Source organism: Oncorhynchus gorbuscha, linkage group LG24, assembly GCF_021184085.1.
Source record: "Oncorhynchus gorbuscha isolate QuinsamMale2020 ecotype Even-year linkage group LG24, OgorEven_v1.0, whole genome shotgun sequence".
Lineage (NCBI taxonomy): Eukaryota > Metazoa > Chordata > Actinopteri > Salmoniformes > Salmonidae > Oncorhynchus > Oncorhynchus gorbuscha.
The window spans coordinates 41,543,923-41,563,050 of NC_060196.1; the positions used below are offsets into that span (position 1 = coordinate 41,543,923).

At 44.4% G+C, this 19,128-nt stretch overlaps 2 protein-coding genes across 10 annotated transcripts in view; both read right to left on the minus strand.

Moving 5' to 3' along the window:
* Positions 1-534: 534 nt before the first annotated feature.
* LOC124012890 (large proline-rich protein BAG6-like) lies at positions 535-13,514 on the minus strand. Of its 9 annotated transcripts, none has more exons than XM_046326919.1 (24): positions 13,496-13,514; positions 12,755-12,844; positions 12,476-12,593; positions 10,584-10,795; positions 8,453-8,506; positions 8,232-8,354; positions 7,961-8,136; positions 7,751-7,868; positions 6,510-6,710; positions 6,136-6,352; positions 5,831-5,890; positions 5,411-5,676; positions 5,215-5,308; positions 4,769-5,037; positions 4,269-4,527; positions 3,760-3,929; positions 3,525-3,578; positions 3,340-3,442; positions 3,060-3,184; positions 2,586-2,777; positions 2,182-2,388; positions 1,767-1,871; positions 1,375-1,521; positions 535-1,157 (listed from the first exon to the last, which is right to left on the minus strand). In XM_046326919.1, the coding sequence occupies exons 2-24, from the start codon at positions 12,833-12,835 to the stop codon at positions 1,059-1,061; spliced, it is 3,450 nt and encodes a 1,149-aa protein (XP_046182875.1). In that variant the 5' UTR covers positions 12,836-12,844; positions 13,496-13,514; the 3' UTR covers positions 535-1,058. The 9 variants fall into 9 exon arrangements, with proteins under 9 accessions (XP_046182875.1, XP_046182872.1, XP_046182870.1 ...); XM_046326916.1 differs by lacking the exon at positions 13,496-13,514 and adding an exon at positions 13,155-13,465 and having other exon boundaries at positions 12,755-12,841; XM_046326914.1 differs by lacking the exon at positions 13,496-13,514 and adding an exon at positions 13,155-13,465.
* Positions 13,515-14,141: 627 nt separating this feature from the next.
* lpcat1 (lysophosphatidylcholine acyltransferase 1) overlaps positions 14,142-19,128 on the minus strand; it is a 30,207-nt gene continuing 25,220 nt past the window's right edge. The window contains exons 11-14 of the mRNA XM_046326930.1: positions 16,683-16,836; positions 16,457-16,555; positions 16,145-16,286; positions 14,142-15,846 (exon numbers count right to left, since the gene is read on the minus strand). Coding sequence (XP_046182886.1) covers positions 15,668-15,846; positions 16,145-16,286; positions 16,457-16,555; positions 16,683-16,836 — 574 coding nt within the window. The 3' untranslated portion in view covers positions 14,142-15,667. The remainder of the gene's footprint in view (positions 15,847-16,144; positions 16,287-16,456; positions 16,556-16,682; positions 16,837-19,128) is intronic.

The window sequence follows — 19,128 nt, forward strand, 5'->3', positions numbered from 1 at the left end:
CTACCAAATAGTAGCACCTTAACACTGCCAGACAAATTCAAAATGATTTAGATATCAGAAAGATCCGAATGGTCAGTCAGTGAAATACAGGATTTCTTTTTTAAATGACTAATGTGGCTTGAGGAATTTCCTATAGCATTTCTAAATTGACTAAATGTTTATTTCAAAGCAACGTTCAAGTTATAGAGCAGTCAACTTTACAACAGTCAGGTTCTAGAAATAAATCACCATCTAGAAAGAAATACAACGGCATATAACAAGGTTTCTCTTTATCATGGCAGTTATGACGGCTAAACAACCAGAGCTCCGTAGTCACACTTAAAACAGCTAGATGACATGACAATCACCCTTAACATCCAAACCCAACATCCTATTTTGAAAGTAAATAGGTAATCATATAGCCGGGTTACACCAGACTGAATACTACTCACCATTGTTTTACATAAGCACAGTTCAGTCTGGTTTAAACAGGCTAGTGCTTCTTTCACCTCTAGTGAGGATATTGAGCTAAAAACAAAAAACGAAAAGCCAATGGAAGGTTTCGCTACTTTATTAACTTAACAAGAAATAGCTGTTGCATTATCACATTCTTAATACATTGTACAATTTGTGCTCATTTACAAGTTAAAGCCTCATAAGGACAACAGGACATACAGATGACAACCAGTTAGGAATGAGTTTGTTGAAATGGGAAAGATAGCACACATGACAGCCAGGTTGTAAAGCTCTTCTCTGTTTTCAGTGAGTGGCATTTTCCATGGCAGCCCAATGAGAAAGCAGGGTCTTAGCAAGTTATGTCTGTTCTTAGCTCTTTGTCCTTAATTGGATTTGAGACCTGCAGGGAATGTTGCAGAATGGAGTCTGGGGCACATTACATGTTGAAGATAGAAATGTCCCAAATCAAGCTGACATGATGAACACACCCCTGGATACATCACATGGTTGTGAGTGATTGGCTAGGTGTGGTTATTGACAGGTGTGGTAACAGATTAGAAGTCATCCAGGAATAAAAAACAGATTGGCTAGATGGAGTTGACAAGCCTGAGGACCAATAAGATTTAAGAGTCATCTAGAGAGAAGGCCCGGTGTGTGTTGGGGAAACACTGGGAGCTGAAGTCTTGGTCACCCCTCACTCTCTCCTTGATGTCACTCCTCACCTGAGACAAACACGAGTCAAGGTTAGGGCCTGTTAGTCTGACGTTGACACACTTCCAAGTCTCGTTCACCCTGCTGTTTCAGAGTGAACATGAACCAGGAGGAGGTTTGGGCTCCGTTTATTTACTTTTTAAACTTTTGACATCCTTACAAATGTATGTTTGATTGGCTTAGGGATGACGTTGCACCCTCTAGAAAGCAACACTGGCCATAGTTTACCTGTTCTTGGTAGGCATCCTGCAGCTCTGGCTCCTCTAGCTCCCCCTGGAGGCTATCTGGGCTAGTGACAGGTATGGCTCCTGCAGCCCGGGCAGCCCGGCTCACTGCCACAGACAGGGACAGTTGAGGGCCCTCAACCTGGTGAGTCTGGGTGAGGGGGATAACAGGTCAACACTAACCAGAGGTGTTCAGTCGGTATGAAATGGGACTTTTTAAACTAGAAGTATTACCTCATCCTAAATAAATGAGAAAAGCAAATTTGTATTTGATGTTGCGCTCACTTGCTTTAGAGATCAGTCAGAATAACCAGGAAAGTTCAGACATTTGCTGCAAGAATGTTCCATGAGCAGTCTTAAGCACAGTGACAGTAATGAAGCCCCCCACACACACACCTTCCTCCTCTTGGCAGGCATCCCATGGTGGTATGCGTCAGACAGAGGGGGCTGAGTTATCTTCCTCTGAGACAGCATGTCATGTCTGATGATAGGAACCCACTCCTGATAAACACGAACAAACACAGGTTGAAGAGGTGGGCCTGTAACTGTTTAGTCACACGTTCAAATACTACATCTGGTGGGATTCTAGGCACCCTAAATACCATCTCTTGACTTTGTGGAACTTAACCCCTAAACCAGCCATTTCCAAACACGGTCCAGGTTTCCCAAGCTGATTCAAATAACCCAAGGTTGAGTTGATTATTTGAATCAGCTGTGTAGTGTTAGGGGGAGGGAAAAAAAGCCACCCTTGGGATCCCCAGAACAGAGTTTAGGGAAACGCTGCCCTAAACAGTAAAGCATAGCCCCTTACAGGGGGCACTGCAGCTGCCCAGGGCTCCGCATCTCCTACAGACTCGTCCCTTCCTCCTGCCGCCATGGCAACGGCTCTTCCGATTTCCCCTGATGATGCTCTCCGCGAGGGGGTGGTCACCTCGGGGGACGCTCTAACTTCCTGTCTGTCCCCTGATGAAACCATGGCCTCCCCTGCTGTGGTGGCTGGGGACAGACCTTCAGCCATCTAGTGATATGGAGAGAGAGAAGGTTAGCTGTACTGTATGAAGACTAACATGTCCTCAAAGCTGTGAACTTCCTTGCTGATGTCATGAAATTACCAGCTCTTTTTCTAGGTGTGCCCAAGCATGCAGTGTCCTTATAAGCCTCAGATAACACCACCTGGTTAGACTAACCTAAGTACCTCCATACACAATCACTCACCACCATGTTCTGTGTGCCAGTCTGCTGTCCAGCCTGTGCCTCAGGCTCTGTTCTCAGTTCTCCGTGGATGACATAGTGCTGGATGTGGTCCTCAGTGACTGGGTTATGCTCCAGGATGACGTGGAGTCTCATGGTCAATATACTAGTCAGCCAGTTGACCAGGCTGGGGTTGACCTCTGCTGACATCCTCCTCTGTGGACATTGAGAGAAAACATAGCTCTATACCATCCACACCAAACAGGACTCAACCCACAACCTAAACTACCAGATACAATGGGATTCATTGACTAGTTTAGCAACTAGCTTGTACTTCTCTTCTTCTTACTGTACTCGCTACTGAAAGTTGCTCTAGATAAGAGCGTCTGCTAAGTTACTATGTAAATGTAGTGAAACCCGAGAATATGTGGAACGGCTATGGTCCCGAGGACCGGTGGCGGAAACACTAAAGTCCATCAAATAATAGAGTATACTAACGATGTGGTGATTGAGGACTTGGGTGAGAGCTCCCCGTTCCCCGCGGAGACAGTAAAGGTTGAGAGCCAGACACTCAAACAGACCCTGGGTGCAGAGCAGCAGCAGGTGGTGGCCAAACGTGTGGTCTGCAGAGAGGTAGAGACAAACACAACAGATGTAGTCATGTTGCTGTTCGGTACTAGAGGAGGATTGTCAGTATTCCGGTGAACCAGTTTGGTAACAATGCGTAGGACCTAGTATAGCAAAGCTGTATTTTACCAAAGGGGTTTGCGTGTTTTACCTGTGCAGCGTAGGATATGCGTGGCCATGCAGGTGAACTGCTGTCTAAGGAAAGCGATGTTGGTTTGAATGATGTCCACTCCCTCTCGCACTGTCACTGTGGCCTGAGAGGGAGAGAGACCGGGGTACAGTATTATTACAGCATTATCAACATATTGTGACAAATTGAGAGTGAGTGAGTCTTACAAAGCTCTCTGTTATGTACTCCTCCAGGCCATTGATGAGGTCCTCAGATGCTGCCTGCAAAGACAAGGTAGTTTGTTTCTAAACATCAAGCAGATTGATCAAATAAAGAACAGACCCTTTGAGGTGAAATGGCACAAACGTTGGTCTTAATTAAAGTTCACTGCTAATGCAGAGAAGACTGTGGCAACTTCATGCCATGATTCTCTTTAAAACAGCAGCTGGCAGAGTTACTCACGTTGATATTGGCATCAGTAGGCTCTGGACCCTGCAGGTAGTGCTGGTTGAAGAAGTCAGTGAGCTGGGACTGGATCCGGCTGATTGGCTGGGCGTTACCGTGGAGTAACAACACCATGTCCACCATGGAGAAACTGTGACCCACCAGAGACAACAGGTCCCCGAAGAACCCTGCAGGTCAAAGAACAAGTTCAGAAAAAAACGTATTTCCCCTTTCCCCAAATAGGCCATCACATCACAGGGGACAAGGCACACCATCAGGTCAGGTGTAGATTGATAAATGTTTAGCTTTCTTCCATGTATATTCTAGTCATTTGGCAGCCTCTTTTGACCAGAGACACTTACAATAAAAGTATTCAACTTAAGTAGGTAAGACGACCACATATCCCAGTCATTAGAAGTAAAACCATGGAAATGGCCACAATCGTTTCTGTGCTAACAGTATGTGTACGAGTGAAAGACCAGTACAACAGTTAAGTGTTAAGGTTTTTCCTTTCGTCAGTGACTCACCGACTGCGTCCCCAGATCCAGGTGTGAAGAGGTTGGTGGTCTGAGACAGTCTCTGGATGAACTGAGCGATGCTCTCCCCGTTCCCCTGCGGAGCCCCCATCATGGTGGAGAGGACCCCCTGGACAATACCTGTAAACAGCTCCGGGCTCAGGGAGGGGTCCCCTACACCCCCAGGGGCCACCTGAGGGGGGGCAGGGGTGCCTTGGCCAGGCTCCTGGCCGGGTGAGGTTGTGGGTCGGGAGAACACGGGTTGGTTAGTCTAGAAATGGGAGAGGAACTGCTGGGTAACACTGCAGTCAACTAGATGTCTGGAGTTTACTTACACCTAATAATTAGCTAATTACAACTACCTCAACTTCTGCTAATTGACTATTCAACTTCCACTAATTATGACTACTTTAACTTCATTACAGCGTAATTACCTAAGTGTTACTTTTCAGTCAAAAGGATTATTAGAGTTCTCAAGAAGGTACCAATAGGGTTCAATAATTTAATCTCACCTGGGTGAATTCTGACATGCCATGGAAGAACCCTGGGACTCCAGGTACGGTCACAGTGATTTGTGGGTTAGCTCCAGAACCAGGGGCTCCTGGCCCGCCTGCGCCACCCAAAAGGGAGCCCAGGAGCTGGGCTAGGTTGGCCTCGGCAACCCCATCCGATGGCTGGCCCACAGAGGTGGTGGTCTGGCCAGAGGTGGTCTCCCCAGAGGGCAGGGGAGGGACTGGGTTGGAGGAGGTGGATAAAGAGGAGCTGGTGGATGTCTGGTCACCTGGAAGAAAGACTTGTTATTCACTGTTAATTTTCACAAAACAGAAATGTGTATTTTCCAACATGGCAAATCTATAGAAAGAATCTGAATATACCATGCAAAATCATAGTGATATCACTAAACACTACAAAATAAAACCCATCATTCACCCAATACAATAATCAACCAATCACTCACCCTGGTGTCCAGGCATCTGTTGTCCAGGCATCAGGAGCTGTCCAACCAGACCACTGATCATCTGACATACAGGAGAGTGAGCCAGAGGTGTGCCCTGGAAGAAGAGATCAATTGAATGAGCGTGTAAGAGCAGGGCTGCACACCCAGACCAAAGTCATTCTACAGACTTCTCCATGTCTGCATCTTCTTGCCTCACCTGTAGGTTGTGTTGTCCGCCAGTAGAGGGTACTGAAGCCCCGAGGTTGATGTTGGTGACCACAGGCTGGGGGATGCGGGGGGAGAAGGAGGGGTGTGTAACCACAACCCTGGCCCCAGGGGGCAGAACGCTGTGAGGGGCAGAGGGTTCAGAGCTGGAGGTGGTCCCGGGGACACCTGCTCCTGGTTGCCCGGGGTGACCGGTCTGCTGAATGATGACCTGCATGAACTCTGGAGGAAGGTCTGGGATGTGGACTGGAGTGGCACCTTCAGATTGAGAGCACAGAAATAAATACTTGATTAAACAGTCAGCAATGTCCCAGGGACTGGTGGTTCAGAGACTGTGGTATAGGAGTCATTTAAGGATGTCTGGTGTATATACTACCATAGTGAATATAATGTAGGGGTCAAGAGCACTCACCAGACTGTCCAGTACCAATAGGGATCTGTTGTCCTTGGACCTGAGGGCTGCTGCCAGAATCTAATGGAGAGCCAACCAGGGAAAAAACATTAGCTTACAACTCTGAATATACATACTGGGTATGCAAGCTATTGCGCCGTTCCAGGCTTGCGCTAACACAACTTTAAGGTTTCCTATAGGAGATCAACAATGACTACTGTCTCTCTCGGTTTGAATACCTAATAATAATTTGGTACGCATGAGAAACAGTTAGGGCATGACAACTCACCAAGCACAAGAGAAAATAAAAATGTCCCCTGTCTCACCATCCAGGTTCATCTGCGTCATTATCACAGGTTGCATGGTCTGGTGGGTGATTCTGATCACATGCGGAGCCCCCTGGCCCTGACCTGGCTGCTGATTGGCTGAGTTGGGCTGTGGAGGGAGGGCCTGGCTCTCTGGTGGGCCAGGGGCCTGAGAAGGTTGGGCTAGGCCCTCAGCTGCCTGCCTCCCATTGGATGTCATAGTGGTCCCCAGGTTTCTCTGAAGACAAGTCAATAATGTAAATTTGCAACTGCCTTAAATTTGCACCGGACCAACAGCTAAATGCTGGTAAAAAGTACAACGTTTAGTATTAGGCCCCGATACTGAAATACAAAAATTGCTGAGAGTATAAGTGGAAGAAACTCCAGTGACCTACCGGGACGTGGTGGGGCATACCATCCTGCAGCAGGACGGGGGAGCCGTAGTGGGACATGGGCCGAACCACGTGGAGGTGACGGGGGGAAGGAGTGGGCGGGTTACAACACAGGTCACTAAGGGTAACCAGGGTGTTGCCAAGGAGACTGAGAGCCTCCCCGACCAGGTTGAGAACATGCTGGTCCTCCTCTCCCTCCTGGGTCTGACGAAAAAAGTAGTGTGGTAATTGATTCACATCTGTTTAGGGCTCCATTTTCCTCAAGCAAAACACTGACTGACCTATTCAAAAATACTCACTATACTCTGCGGTGCAGTTTATGATGCAACTTTTCTTCTGATCGACACCATTAAAGTTAACCGCCTAAGGTCGATGTCTGCACCCACGCTGAAATCTAATTAGCATAATACAAACATCCCATAAAAATGTGTCAGTATAAACTAGAGATCAGATTGGCATTGGATGCATCTCAATCCATTGCATCCGCCAGTGTTGCACTTCCTCATCTGCAGTGAAAGAGCTAGAGTGGTCTTCGTCAGACCATAAGATTTCACTAAAATTAGTTCTCACAACATCACCTGTAGCATCCGAACGGTTTGGACTACAAACTCTATGGAAAGGCGACACTCTCAGTTTTGCTCTCTAGCAAACAAGCTTCTTGGGACTCGTCGGAAGTCAGTACAGCCAATCTGCCAACTTCTGTCTGTAGCATCCAAACAGTTTGGCCTACACACTAATATGAAATGTCAGCTGTTATGCTCTAGGATGCCCACAGGCCTCATCTGAAGGTCCCCCCGTTACCAGTAGAAAATAATGAATGGAAGTATTTATGCAGACTTATTTTTGGCACTAAGCAGAAAACAAAGAAAATAGTGTCCTGATCTTTCTCATCTCTCAGATATGTACACACATACATTGTAATATTGTTGTATGGTGGTATTATACAATACAAAATGTAGATATGCCTTAATGCATTTTGACCACAGGAAGAGTAGCTGCTGTCTTGGCAGCAGCTAATGGGGAACCCTAATAAATACAAATGACAGGCACCAGAAAAAAACTTCCTTTCAAAATTAAACAATATGATCCTTGCTACGACCTTAAAACAATTCCATATAGCTTTGTAGCCCCCCCCACGGCTTAGACTCTTGAGGATGAAAATGTAACTGGAGTATAAGGTTGAAGTAAAAAAAAAAGTGAGGTTGCAATAGCTAGTTGCTGGAAAATGGAATTGTAGTGTTTACGTTGATGTAGTCCGCTGAAGTGGCAGCTCCCAGGATGGAGTTAGTTCTCTCTACGAAGGGACCCAGCCTATCCTGCAACCTCCTCACCTCTAACAAAACCTCCACCAGCTCCGCTGGGCTGGGGTGGGAGAGAGACAGCTGTGTTTTCAGGAGGCACAGAGGAGAGCATTTTGATTGTACTTTAACTGGATTTTCCTTTTGAGCACTTACTTGGGCCCGGAGTGGGGTGGTCCCTCTGTCTGGGTGGAAGAGGTGGGAGGGGGAGGTGGTGGAGCAAGAGGGGAGGTGTCCATAGGCTGTGCTGCTCCTTTAGTGGCAGCTGAGGAGGAAGATGTGGACCGAGATGTCTCCGGCTCGGCTCGAGATGGCACGTCACTGGGCTGACCCTGCAAACAAACATGTCTAAAAAGGTCAACTCACTGAAAATAGATGTGTAGCATATCATAATAATAGCATAACATAGTCTGCGAGTTGTAACTACCTCCAGTCTGTGGAGCACAGATTGGGTTTCTCTTAGGAAGTTCTCAGCCAACTGCAGCCTCATCCTGGGCTCGCTCTGCACTGATTGGTCAACGTTGATATGCATATCTATTGAGCCATTGCGCTAGAAACAAGACAAATCACGAACATACCTTAATAGTTATATTAGTAATCTATAGGACAATAAAAATGGTAAAGGCTTCATCCAGTGCTGGTGCTGACTCTGGTATTCCTTCCTGCTTCTCCTACTCCTGCCATCATCTGCTGCACTTGCATCTGCCAAGGAATTCACTTATTAGTACTACTACACTTGATACATTCAAATCATCTAGACACTCAACTATTTCTAGAAATGCATCAGGTACCCTTTAAAACTTTTGGATTCAAGACATTTTAGGTGCTTAATATTAGATTTATTCAAACAAATAAAGATGACCTAAAATTGTATTTGTCAAATGCTTTATAAACAGGTACAGACTGAGAAATGCTACCAGGTCTTTCTCAACAATGCAGTGTAAAATAAACAAATGATAGAAAAATAGCAAGGAATAAATACACAATGACTAAGAATAACTTAGCAATATACACTGGGTACCAGTACCAAGTCGATAAGCAGGGGTACAAGGAATCGGAGTTAGACAGTGGCTTGTGAAAGTATTCACCCGCTTGGCATTTTTTTTCCTATTTTGTTGCCCAACATGGAATTAAAATAGATTTGGGGGGGGGGGGGGATTTGTATCATTTGATTTACACAACATGCCTACCACTTTGAAGATTTAAAATATTTGTGAAACAAAAAACAAAACAAAAACTTGAGCGTGCCTAACTATTCACCCCCCCCCAAAAGTCAATACTTTGTAGAGCCAACTTTTGCAGCTGCAAGTGTCATGGAGCATGTCTATAAGCTTGGCACATCTAGCCACTGGGATTTTTGAACATTCAAGGCAAAACTGCTCCATCTCCTTCAAGTTGGATGGGTTCTGCTGGTGTACAGCAATCTTTAAGTCAGACCACAGATTCTCAATTGGATTGAGGTCTGGACTTTGACTAGGCCATTCCAAGACATTTAAATGTTTCCCCATAAACCACTCGAGTGTTGCTTTAGCAGTATGCTTAGGGTCATTGTCCTGCTGGAAGGTGAACCTCCATCCCAGTCTCAAATCTCTGGAAGACCAAAACAGGTTTCCCTTGAGAATTTCCCTGTATTTGGTGCCATTCATCATTCCTTCAGTTCTGACCAGTTTCCCCGTCCCTGCCGATGGAAAACATCACCACAGCATGATGCTGCCACCACCATGCTTAACTGTGGGGATGGTGTTGCGTTTGCGCCAGAATTAACATTTTCCTTGGTGGCCAAAAAGCAACATTTTAGTCTCATCTGAGTACTTTCTTCCATATGTTTGTGGGAGTCTCCCACACGACTTTTGGCAAACACTCTTCTGTAAAGCCCAGCTCTGTGGAGTATGGCTTAGTGATCCTACAGACAAATACTCCAATCTCTGCAGTGGAGATTTGCAGCTCCTTCAGGGTTATCTTTGGTCTCTGTTGCCTCTCTTATTAATGCCCTCCTTGCCTGGTCCATGATTTTCGGTGGGTGGCCCTCTTGACAGGTTTGTTGTGGTGCCATATTATTTCCATTTTTTAATAATGGATTTAATGGTGCTCCGTGGGATATTTTTTTATATTCCAACCCTGATCTGTACTTCTCCACAACTTTGTCCCTGGCCTGTTTGGAGAGCTCCATGCCACTTGCTTGGTGGTGACCCTTGCTTAGTGGTGTTGCAGACTCTGGGGCCTTTCAGAACAGACACAGATCATGTGACAGATGGCACACTGGTCGACTTCAACTAATTATGTGACTTCTGAAGGTAATTGGTTGCACCAGATCTTGTTTAGGGGCTTCAGAGCAAGGGGGGTGAATACATATTCACACACCACTTTCAGGAGTTTTTTTGTATATTTTTTTATAAACAAGTTCCTTTTTCCATTTCACCAATTGAAACTATTTTGTTCATGTCCATTACATTGAATTAAAATCCATTTAAATTAGATTGTAATGCAACAAAATTGGAAAAATGCCAAGTGGGATGAATACTTTTGCAGGCACTGTATGTGATGTACATATAGGTAGGGATAAAGTGACTAAGCAACAGGATAGATACAGTATCAGCAGTGTATGTGATTAGTTAAAAGAGTAATTGCAAAAAGGGTCAATGCAGTTAGTGAAATAGTTAACCAATAGCTACCCGGAATAAATACTTGGCAGTCTTATGGCAACAAGCTTTTCAGGGTCCTATTAATAAACACTATGAAACAGCTGCACAGTGCACACCAACACACAACCTTGTCTCACCTGAATCTGCTGGGGGTCCATGATGTTGATGGGCAGGTTGAAGGTTCCCAGCATGACGTAGCTGTTCCCGTTGCGGTCATGGGGGCCTCCCTGGGAGGAGGAGGTGGCACCTCCCTCTGTTCCTCCTGATGACACTCTTCCTCGCCCGCCAGCAGATTGGGAGGTCTGAGGAGGAGCACGCTCCACTAGGTGGATCACCTTATCAGCTACATCTGAAAAGGAAGAGTGAAGGGAGTGAGAAGGAGCAGATGAGTGCAGGAAAGAATGAGAGGAGAACAGCAGGTCAGAGGATACTAGAACAAGGTGCTCTCACTTACAACACCACCAATATACCATTAATCATTTTAAAGGCAACATTTGTGAGATTCAGTAATCTCAATCGTTTTAAAACAGTGCAGAGACAATGTATGTAGTAAACTCAGCAAAAAAACAAAAAAAAAAACCCTTCCCTTTTTCAGGACCCAGTCTTTCAAAAATAATTTGTAAATATCCAAATAACTATACAGATCTTCAGAGTAAAGGGTTTAAAACACTGTTTCCCCATGATTGTTCAATGAACCATAAACAATTCATGAATATGTACCTGTGGAACGGTCGTTAAGACACTAACAGCTTAGACGGTAGGCAATTAAGGTTACAGTTATGAAAACTTAGGACACTAAAGAGGCCTTTCTACAGACTCTGAAAAACAACTAAAGAAAGATGCCCAGGGTCCCTGCTCATCTGTGTGAATGTGCCTTAGGCATGCTGCAAGGAGGCATGAGGACTGCAGATGTGCCGGGGCAATACATTTCAATGTCTGTACTGAGAGTCGCCTAAGACAGCGCTACAGGGAGACAGGACGGACAGCTGATCGTCCTCGCAGTGGCAGACCACGTGAAACACCTGCATAGGATTGGTACATCCGAACAGCACACCTGCGGGACAGGTACAGGACGGCAACAACAACTGCCTGAGTTACACCAGGAACGCACAATCCCTCCATCAGTGCTCAGACTGTCCACAATAGGCTGAGAGGCTGGACTGAAGGCTTGTAGGCCTGTTGTAAGGCAGGTCCTCACCAGCAACGTCACCACCTCTGGGCACAAACCCACCGTCGCTGGACAAGACATGACTGGCAAAAAGTGCTCTTCACTGATGAGTCACGGTTGTGTCTCACCAGGGGTAATGGTCAGATTCGTGTTTCTCGTCAAAGGAATGAGTGTTACACTGAGGCCTGTACTCTGGAGCGGGATCGATTTGGAGGTGGAGGGTCCGTCATGGTCTGGGGCAGTCTGTCACAACATCATCAGACTGAGCTTGTTGTCATTGCAGGCAATCTCAACGCTGTGCGTTACAGGGAAGACATCCTCCTCCCTCCTGTGGTACCCTTCCTGCAGGCTCACCCTGACAGGAATGTTCTGTGCGTGCTTTCCTGCAAGACAGGAATGTCAGTGTACTGCCATGGCCAGTGAAGAGCCCGGATCTCAATCCCATTGAGCACGTCTGGGACCTGTTGAATCGGAGGGTGAGGGCTAGAGCCATTACCCCCCCAGAAATATCCAGAAACTTGCAGGTGTCTTGGCAGGAGAGTGGGGTAGCATATCACAGCAAGAACTGGCACATCTGGTGTCCATGAGGAGATGCACTGCAGTACTTAATGCAGCTGGTGGCCACACCAGATACTGACATAATTTTGAGCCCCCCTTTGTTTAGGGACACATTGTTTATTTTCTGTTAGTCACGTCTGTTGAAATGGTTCAGTTGGTCTCAGTTGTTGATACAAATTAATACAAAAATATTTACACGTTAAGTTAGCTGAAATTAAAACGCAGAGGACACTTATTTTTTTACTGAGTTTACATTACTTACAGTCTCCATTGAATAGAATAGTTGCTGGCTTTTTTACTCACTGTAGTCATTCAGCGTCTTCTCGTCCTGCAGCACTCTACCCTGGTAGATTAGTCTCTGCTTTTCCACTGGGATATCCACTGACGCAGATATGTGTTCTTTGAACCTCTTCAATGTCAACTAAAGGAGAAATAACAGGCTCAGTGCATCACTAGTACAGGGCTGAATAAATGCATGTCCCACTCATAAGTGTACAGCATAAAAGACTACAACGAAGTTACCTGGAATCCAAACGGATATACGCCGTTGGATTTCAGGCTAAAACAGAAGTCACAGCCTACCTCTCTCCGGACAGTGTAGCTCCTGCTCTGGGAGTCCAGGGTCTTCACTGTAACCTCTATGGTGCTTGCTGACTCCTCCATGTTTCTCTGCTAAGAGCACAGATAAATACCGTCAGAAAATGTACTTTATACTAAAATGTCCAGCCATGAAGACAACTGGGGTGTATTCATTGCAGAAACCGCTTAAGAACCAAATTGAAGCAAACGGAAAGGAGGGACCTAACATTACCCGAATATATCCAATAGAAACTTTCGTTTGAGTTTTCAGTTTGGAGTAAACGGTTTCTGTAGCAAAATGTTTCGCAACATAATCGGTTTAATGATTACACCCCTGATGTTTATCCCATCACCTCTCGATTAGTAGTTAATAAATCGTTGAGTACAATATGTGTATTCTCACTTGAATCGAGGCTGTTATTAGTTTGCTAGCCAGCTACCTAATCTACATGTTTTTAAATCAGGAAGCCAGCTGACGTTTATGTTTTATTTAACCTTTATTTAACTAGGCAAGTCAGCTAAGAACAAATTCTTAATTACAATGACGGCCTATCCCGGACGACGCTGGGCCAATTAAGCGCCGCCCTATGGGACTGCCAATTACGACCGGATGTGATTCAGCCGTTAATCTCAATTATAATTGATGTTGTCTTCGTTCAACGTCATAGCACGGAAATACACTGTTGATGAAATTGAAATGGCGTTACATGACCAATTATCTACTTTGTCTATTCAAATATTTACAGTTCATATTCCGTTGAATGGTTGCTAAAAAGTGCGACACCATCTAGTGCAAGGACCCATATGACGCACAAAATGGGGAGTGTCCATTATAAATGCCTGTTTGTTTTGGTACGAGTCTGTGTGCATAAGCATGTTTCCCATGCCAATAAAGCCATTTGAATTGAGAGCGCGAACACAGCAATATCTGTACTCGAAAACAAATTGTACAAATTATCAATTTACAGTTGCATTTTAACATCAGTGTATCTAATGTACTTGAATGCACACGCTCCCTTAACGCGCTCACTCTCTGGGCCTTGGGAATTAGATTTGGAGTGGTGTTCCCTTTAATTCATCCCGCTCTCTTTCCTCATCACAGTTTGAGTTTAAACCGGTCTATTTTTAGCTGACGCCAAGATGGTGTGTGTTCATGGGCGCAATGTTAACCTATTACCTTCTTGACAGAACGTTCAGAACTAGACCGTTGAGCACAAATACCACAGACATTGCTTTCACCTTTCATGTGTTCTCTTATTGGTGCAGATATAAAGGCAGTTGGCGAGGAGATAATTGCCATAGGTGCAGAATAGCCACCATCAAATCAGAAATCAGCCGAATATCTATTTCAGGAGTAGAGCTCCTACTAGTGGAAATAAAAACACTGCAGTTGTGGAAATGTCATGATTTAATTCTCAACATTGAAGACATGGAGCACTGCATAGGTATTCATAATTTCCAATCCACTTTCTTACTAAATGAATACTCAAAAACATTCAAAGATTTATATACCACAAATGTACAACATACAAAAGGTGTTGCTTCAAAGCCAAACTACAGAGAATTCAAAACAAAACCAGTACGAAAAGGCAATAGATTGATTGCTTATCATAAAGGTCAGAACTGATCCCAGATCAGTTTCATTATTGCCGATGCTTAAATGGTTCATGTTAGAAGTTCAGCAAGGTGAGCTGATCTTACTTCCAGAGTGATATGAGAGGTAACTAAAAAAAAAAGAGGGAAACATCTTAACTGAATACTTTAACTGAGGCTATGTCCAAAATGCACCCTATTCCCTATATAGTGCACTGCTTTTGACCAGAGACAAATGTGCACTATATAGAGTATAGGGTGCCATTTGAGATGGATCCCAACTCTGGTACTCTGTTCATCCAATAAGAAAAAAGAAAACAACACATGTTCATCTGAAGACCCCAGTCTTTATGCTTATGAAAATAAAGATACTTATGCTGTTAGATGCTTCACTTAAGCTCAGACAACATTAAAATGTCACATGTTTATGGTTTAAAAGGCAATAAGGAGCTCAATGTGAACGCGCAAGAGGCCCCTGGTTTAAAAAGAAGTTGAAGTTTGGTCCCATATTCATCCATTTGAACAGTTTAATGTCTTGTGAGTTGCTATGGTCTACGAGGCAGGGAGATGCTTAGTTGAAGAATAGTTTGAGTCTGGATGTTATCCCGTTTCAGCTTGATCCAATTCATCTCAGTCAATCTCGTTATGAAAGGCAGTGATTAAGCTGAGCTCAGTATGGTGCTTAATCACCTGATAAAACTAATCTTAAAAATAAAAATCTTACTGGAGAGTGCACAGTAGTCATAATAACAGACATAGATAGTTTGATAAAAATGAAAGACAAATAAATACCTATACATAAGAAAAAAGTAAAACCCTTTTTACAATAAATAGCCAAAGTGTTTCTAAAAACTTCCGGTATCCAGTTTCTGTAACTCATGTTGGAAAGTTAGAAAGCATGAAGTCCTTGAAAACACTAGCAGACAAAACAAAGATGGAGTATTGGTGTGAGATGGTGTCCGGAGGAACGGATCGGCTCCACCCTCCCTCATATCCTCTCACTAACCAACTATATCCATCTCTCCATCCCTACCTCATCTACTCTACTTCAATATACACCAAACCTTCTCCACCACCATCTCCCCCTTTCACAGTCTCAATCTCCTCTATCCATCTGATAGTTTCTTACTTCCCTCTCTATCCACCCCTCCTTATCCCAAAATAAACTATCCCTCGCTCCTTCTCTCTGGTAGAACATACAGGCCACAATGACAGAAGATATAGTAACTGTAGAATATAGATTTGTTTGGTAGAGGTCCAGTCCTCCTCCTATCCCTCCTTTCTCTCTGTCATAGGCAGTAGATGGATCCATTTGAGTGTCTCTCAGTCTTCTTTCTTCTTCTGTCCAGAGAGGCTGCAGGTCGGCTCCTCTGTGTTGTAATGGTCCACACTGAACCCATTGGTCAGCGGGACGGTGTGGGGGGTAGAGGGGGTTTCCCTGGAGGAGAGAAGGTACTCCTGAGCAAAGTCTGGGTGCTGCACCACAAACCGACAGAAGTCATCTACAGATGGATATAGAGAGGGACAAGCAGAGAGAGAGATTTTAATGGCAGGGTTGACCGTGATCCCGTTAGTTGGATTTCATTACATTTGACTCATTTAGCAAGCGCCCTTAACGCCGAGTGTGACTTACAGTGCATTCAGCTTATAGTAGTTAGGTGACACAACCACATATCACAATCATAGTTGGTAAAAACATTTTCTTCAAATAAGCAACTATCAGCAAAGTCAGTGCTGGTGATGAAAGACAAGTGCAAGTGTTAGCGCAAGAAAGGCAAGGGTGTTAGTGTGTGATATCACCATGTGTGATCTTCCCTGCGTCAAGTGTGTCGATTGCTGAGAACAACTCTGTAACGTCGACCTCTGCTACTCCCAACGCCGTTCTCAAAATGGACGCCAGCTCTTTTTCCACGATCGCCCTGTCCTCCTTCGCCTCGTACATCTGACCGGGGTCAGGACATAGGACAGTTATAATGCTTTAGAGCAGACAGTTATTTCATAACGCTTTATAGTAACAGGCATGGGGCTATTATAGTATCTAGTAATAGCAGTCATAGGGCTCTTATAGTGTTTCATAGGAACTGTTATAATGCTTCATTGTCTTTCACTCACTCCAAAGGCGAGCCTGAGGGTGTCCATGGCTTTAGAGGGTTGACACGCCACAGACAGGGCTATCACATACTCCCTGACATCTATTTGGCCATCTCCATGCTTCAGAAAGAGAGAGGGAGCAGAAGACTGAAAGATATTTATTTCTACTAATTTTGCATGAATAAAAGTAGTGTGTGTGGGATACTACTGGCATGTGAGTTGTGTGTGGTGTGTATTAGATACCTACCTGGTTAAAAAGGCTGTGTAACTCTGTGAGCATGTCCGTCACAGGTAGGTCGAGGTACTGAGCAAAGTCCTCCAATCCCAGTCTGTATCCCAAAATGTTCCTGGCTCTGCTAGCCTGCTGCTGTAAGACTGTATCTGTAGTCCCTGTTCTCAACCTGCACATAGAGAACACTTGGTTAAGAACTACATTTCCCACTACTGTCCAGGGGTGTGGCTAGAAGCTAATGAAGTGGTATTTAAAGTTGAGGTCACAACAGGGGAATTGCAGTGGAGGGGAGGGGGGGAGGGGGTCGCAAAATAACACTATACACACAAACACAGTATATACACACACTGAACAAAAATATAAACATGGAACAATTGCAAAGACTTCTGAGTTACAGTTCATTTAAGGAAATCAGTCAATTGAAATAAAATAATTAGGCCTTAATCTATAGATTTCACAACTGGGAATACAGATAGAGGCATGGATCAGAAAACCAGTCAGTATCTGGTGTGACCACCATTTGCCTCATGCAGCACGACATCTCCTTCACATAGAGATGATCAGGCTGTTGATTGTGGCCTGAGGAATGTTGTCCCACTACTCTTCAATGGCTGTGCAAAGTTGCTGGATATTGGCGGGGAACTGGAACACACAGTTGTAAAAGTCGATTCAGAACATCCCAAACATGCTCAAACATGCTCAATGGGCGACATGTCTGGTGAGTTTGCAGGCCATGGAAGAACTTGGACTTTTTCAGCTTCCAGGAATTGTGTACAGATGCTTGCAACATGGGGCCGTGAATTATCACTCAAACATGAGGTGATGGCGGCAGATGACTGGCACGACAATGGGCCTCAGGTTCTCATCATGGTATCTCTGTGCATTCAAATTGCCATCGATAAAATGCAATTGTGTTCGTTGCTCATGCCTGCCCATACCATAACCCCACCATGGGCCACTCTTTTCAAAATGTTGACATCAGCAAACCGCTCGCCCACGCGACACCATACATGCTGTCTGCCATCTGCCAGGTACAGTTGGAACTGGGATTCAACCGCGATGAGCACACTTCTCCAGCGTGCCAGTGGCCATCGAAGGTGAGCATTTGCCCACTGAAGTCAGTTACGACGCTGAACTGCAGTCAGGTCAAGAGTACAAATTATTTTATAGGACAATACACAAACGTTATTGAGAAAGACAATTAGAAAAATATAATTATATTGAGTGAATGCATTTCTCTTAGTCTTGATAGGAGAGACGAAAATTGAATGAAGGTTACTTGTTGATGTGAAAATCTAAAGTGACAGATTTTAAGGTTGTAAAATATTTGGCAGAAAAAGGGGAAAAAAAGGGTCCTGCTGAAAAATAGATTGAAAACTACTGGTTTAATGGCTAAATCAAGTACATCTCAAATACTGTATGATCTAGTATCTTAAAGTATTCAACATACAGTGCATTCAAAAAGTATTCAGACCCCTTGACTTTTTACACATTGAATACATTTTAGAATAAGGCTGTAACAAATATTTTTTCCCCCTCATCAATCTACACACAATACAGCATAATGACAAAGCAAAAACAGGTTGAGACATTTTTGCAAATTTATACAAAACCAAAATATCACATTTACAAAAGTATTCAGACCCTTTACTCAGTACTTTGTTTAAGCACCTTTGGCAGCGATTACAGCCTCGAGTCTTCTTGGGTATGACGCTAGAAGCTTGGCACACTTGTATTTGGGGAGTTTCTCCCAGTCTTATCTGCAGATCCACTCAAGCTCTGTCAGGTTGGATGGGGAGCGCCGCTGCACAGCTATTTTCAGGTTTGAAACACAGTTGTTTCAGGTCTCTCCAGAGATGTTCGATCAGGTCCAAGTCCGGGCTCTGGTTGGGCCACTCAAGGACATTCAGAGACTTGTCCCAAAGCCACTCCTGCCTTGTCTGATGTGTTCTTGGGGACCTTCAATGCTGCAGACATTTTTTGGTACCCTTCCCCAGATCTGTGCCTCAACACAATCCTGTCTCAGAGCTCTATGGACAATTCCTTCGACCTCATGGCTTGGTTTTTGCTCAGACATGCACTGTCAACTGTGGGACCTTATATAGACAGGTGTGTGCGCCTTTCCAAATCATGTCCAATAAATTCAATTGATCGCAGGTGGACTCCAATCAAGTTGTAGAAACATCTCAAGGATGCTAATGGAAACAGGATGCACATGAGCTCAATTTCAAGTCTCATAGCAGAGGGTTTGAATACTTATGTAATACATTTGCAAAAAAATCTATAAACTGTTTTTCACTTTGTCATTATGGGATATTGTGTGTTGATTTTTTATTCCATTTTAGAATAAGGATGTAACAAAATGTGGAAAAAGTCAAGGGGTCTGTATACTTTCCAAATGCACTGTATCCATTTGACACAGACCTGCCTGTTTCCTTCGTGCTATTTTCCAGATTTTCAG